The 3,433-nt window shown below is 39.0% G+C and overlaps 1 protein-coding gene across 1 annotated transcript; it reads left to right on the top strand.

The window, feature by feature from the left end:
* The first annotated feature begins 2,164 nt into the window (after nt 1-2,164).
* LOC102411098 (olfactory receptor 18-like) lies at nt 2,165-3,166 on the top strand. Its single transcript, XM_025294144.3, has one exon. It carries the CDS (start codon nt 2,279-2,281, stop codon nt 3,164-3,166), a length of 888 nt encoding a protein of 295 aa, XP_025149929.3. The 5' UTR covers nt 2,165-2,278.
* The last annotated feature ends 267 nt before the right edge of the window (nt 3,167-3,433 follow it).

Raw genomic sequence — 3,433 nt, 5'->3', positions numbered from 1 at the left:
AAAACAAAGTTGATATATATAATAATATAACAAAATAATATATGTGACATTAAATATTTAGTAGATATGTAAATGTTGTTATAGTTATTGCATTTTAATATATGTTAAATATATTTTTTAATAATGCTAATTTTTTGAAAAATTTTTATTGAAGAATAGTTGATTTATTATGTTGTGTTTGTTTTGGGTGTAAAGCAAAGTGAAATAGTCATACATACACATACTTTTTTACATTTACACTCTTTTTTAGATTGTTTCCCATATAGGTTATTACAGAATATTGAGTGGAATCCTTTGTTCTAGACAGTAGGTCCTTTATTAGCTATTTATTTGATGTATGTGTTAATCACTCAGTCATGTCCGACTCTTTGAGAGTCCATGAATTGTAGCCCGCCAGGCTCCTCTGTCCATGGCATTTTCCAGGCATGTTAGTCAGCAATAAAAAAAATAATGAAATAATGCCACTTACAGCAACATGGATGAACTTAAACATGGCCATACAATACACTACAGTAGTCTTGCCTGGAGAATCCCCATGGACAGAGGAGCCTGGCTGGCTACAGTCCATGGGGTTGCAAAGAGTCAGACATGACTTAGCAACTAAAACACCATCTACCTATTTGTATATCTATCTACTTGCCTATACTTAACTTTCCATCTATTCATCTGTATCTCTATCTATCCACGCATTTATGCGGACTTTTCTGGTGGCTCGGTTGGTAAAGAATCTTCCTGCCCAATGCAAGAGATATGGGTTCCATCCCTGGGTCAGGAAGGTTCCCTGGAGAAGGAAATGGCTCCCCACTCCGGAATTCTTGCCTGGAAAATCCCGTGGAGAGAGGAGCCTGGCAGGCTATCGTCCATAGGGTCGCAAAAGAGTTGGGGGATCAAACCCAGGTCTCCCACATTGCAGGAGGATTCTTTGCCAGCTGAGCCACCAGGGAAGCACCAAGATTATATATATTGGGTTGAAACAAATAACCTCACGTTAAAAAAATATTCTAATGTTTCAAAATCTTATTGTTGTTTAAATATTAACAGAGCCCTCAGGCTTCCCTGATAGCTCAGTTGGTAAAGAATCCACCTGCAATGCAGGAGACCCCAGTTTGATTCCTGGGTCGGGAAGATCCCCTAGAGAAGGGATAGGCTACCCACTCCAGTATTCTTGGGCTTCCCTTGTAGCGCAGCTGGTAAGGAATCCGCCTGCAATATGGAAGACCTGGGATCGATCCCTGGGTTGGGAAGATAAGATCCCCCTGGAGAAGGGAAAGGCTACCCACTCCAGTATTCTGGCCTGGAGAATTCCATTGACTGTATAGTCCATGGGTTTGCAAAGAGTCGGACACTACTGAGCGACTTTCACATTCACATGTACTAATATCATTTTTGCAGTCCTCAGCAATGTTTCATTATGTACACTTAAGGAGACCATACTTCTTGTAGTTTGATTCCAGCAAAACCAATGGTATGAAGTATATACTTAATGACTTTTTAAAAGCCAACTCTCAAATTAATTAATTAATTAAAGGACAACTCTCATTTTTGAGTAAATACTTATTGTTTGAAACAGGAAATTCAGGAAATCGAAGAATGATAAAAAATTATGAAGATTACTATGACACAAAAATGTTTTCTGACTGTTAGTCTTAAATTTAGAATTCAGATGACACAGTCCTATGTTTCATAGAGTGCTTACAAACATTCTAAATGAAGGAAATTTCTAGACTGTATTTAATTAAAATAAGATTTATATAACTATGCCTCACTTTCTTTCAATTTGAATATTTTTCTTTTTTATTTTTTTTATTGGGGGAAAATTGTTTTATAGTGTTGTATTGGTTTCTGCCATACAACAATGGGAATCAGCCATAATTATACATATATTACTTTTTCTTAGAGGGGGCAGTTATCATTCTAGATTTTTTTCTAAAGAGAAGACTATTTTTTAGTGAGATCATGGATTTACTATCTCCAACATTCTTGTACCTCTTTTACCCGTCAGTCCAGGACCTACAAAATAATTGTGTATAGAGAGGTGGAGAAGGAGAAAGCAATAAAGGAACAGTTCTGAGCAGATAGAATTTGTCACACTGAGATACATTGCTAAAGGCCCTGGAGTGAATGATCTTAGAAATGAATTCCTAGAATCCAAAATACAGACAGAGTACTGCATGACCATATAATTATTTCCTTTTTTCCACTAATTCTTTTCTTTTTTAAAAGGTGTCCAATCTACATAGAACCACAAAGCCTAAGAAATGTATCAGAATTCTTCCTCATGGGTCTTTCAGATGATCCAGAACTTCAGCCTTTCCTCTTTGGACTATTCCTATCCATGTACCTGGTCACCATGCTAGGAAACCTACTCATCATTCTGGCAGTCTCCTCTGACCCCCACCTTCACACCCCCATGTACTTCTTCCTCTCCAACCTATCCTTGGCGGATATAGGTTTCATCTCCACCACAGTCCCCAAGATGATTGTGAACATCCAGTCTCACAGCAGAGTCATCTCCTATGCAGGCTGCCTGACACAGATGTCCATTTTTATCCTCTTTGGAGGGATGGATTGTATGCTGCTGTCTGTGATGGCCTATGACAGGTTTGTGGCCATCTGTCACCCACTGCACTACCAGGTCATCATGAATCCATGCACCTGCTGCAAATTAATTTCAGTGTCTTTTTTTGTTAGCCTTTTGAACTCCCAAGTGCAGAATATGATTGTGTTACAACTTACCTGCTTCAAGGATGTGAAAATATCTAATTTCTTCTGTGACCCTTCTCAACTGCTCAACTTTACCTGTTCTGACATGCTCAAAAATAACATAGTCATGTATTTTGTTGGTGCCATTTTTGGTTTTATTCCTTTCTCCGGAATCTTTTTCTCTTACTGTAAAATTCTTTCCTCCATTCTGAGAGCTCACTCATCAGGTAGGAAATACAAAGCCTTCTCCACCTGTGGCTCTCACCTGGCAGTTGTTTGCTTATTTTATGGAACAGGTCTTGGTGTGTGCCTCAGTTCAGCCATCTCACAATCTCCCAGGAAGGATGCAGTGGCCTCTGTGGTGTACACTGTGGTCACCCCCATGCTGAACCCCTTCATCTACAGCCTGAGGAACCAAGACATCAAAAGGGCCATGTGGAGGTTTCTCAGAAAAATAATCTAAGCTCAGTCCCTGTGCCACCTATTTGGAGTGTAGGCTGGAAAATGCAGTAAAACTAAGCATGTTGACCTGAAACCCTACCTCTTTCATCTCATCATTTTTGTAGCTCTCATGGCCTTGATGCCTCTCCTTGCTGAACAACTGAGTGTTTCTTCTTTTGGTATTGTTTTAATGGGACTGGGGGAGACTTCTAGGATCCTTTGTCCATCTTAATCATGGCATTATTGAGTAGTTTTCATCTATGGTGATTCTATTGTTTATTATCTGTGG

The sequence above is a fragment of the Bubalus bubalis genome, chromosome 9, assembly GCF_019923935.1.
Source record: "Bubalus bubalis isolate 160015118507 breed Murrah chromosome 9, NDDB_SH_1, whole genome shotgun sequence".
In the NCBI taxonomy this organism is placed as follows: Eukaryota; Metazoa; Chordata; class Mammalia; order Artiodactyla; family Bovidae; genus Bubalus; species Bubalus bubalis.
The sequence above is the reverse complement of the archived record's forward strand: the minus strand, read 5'-3'. Positions and strand labels throughout refer to the sequence as shown.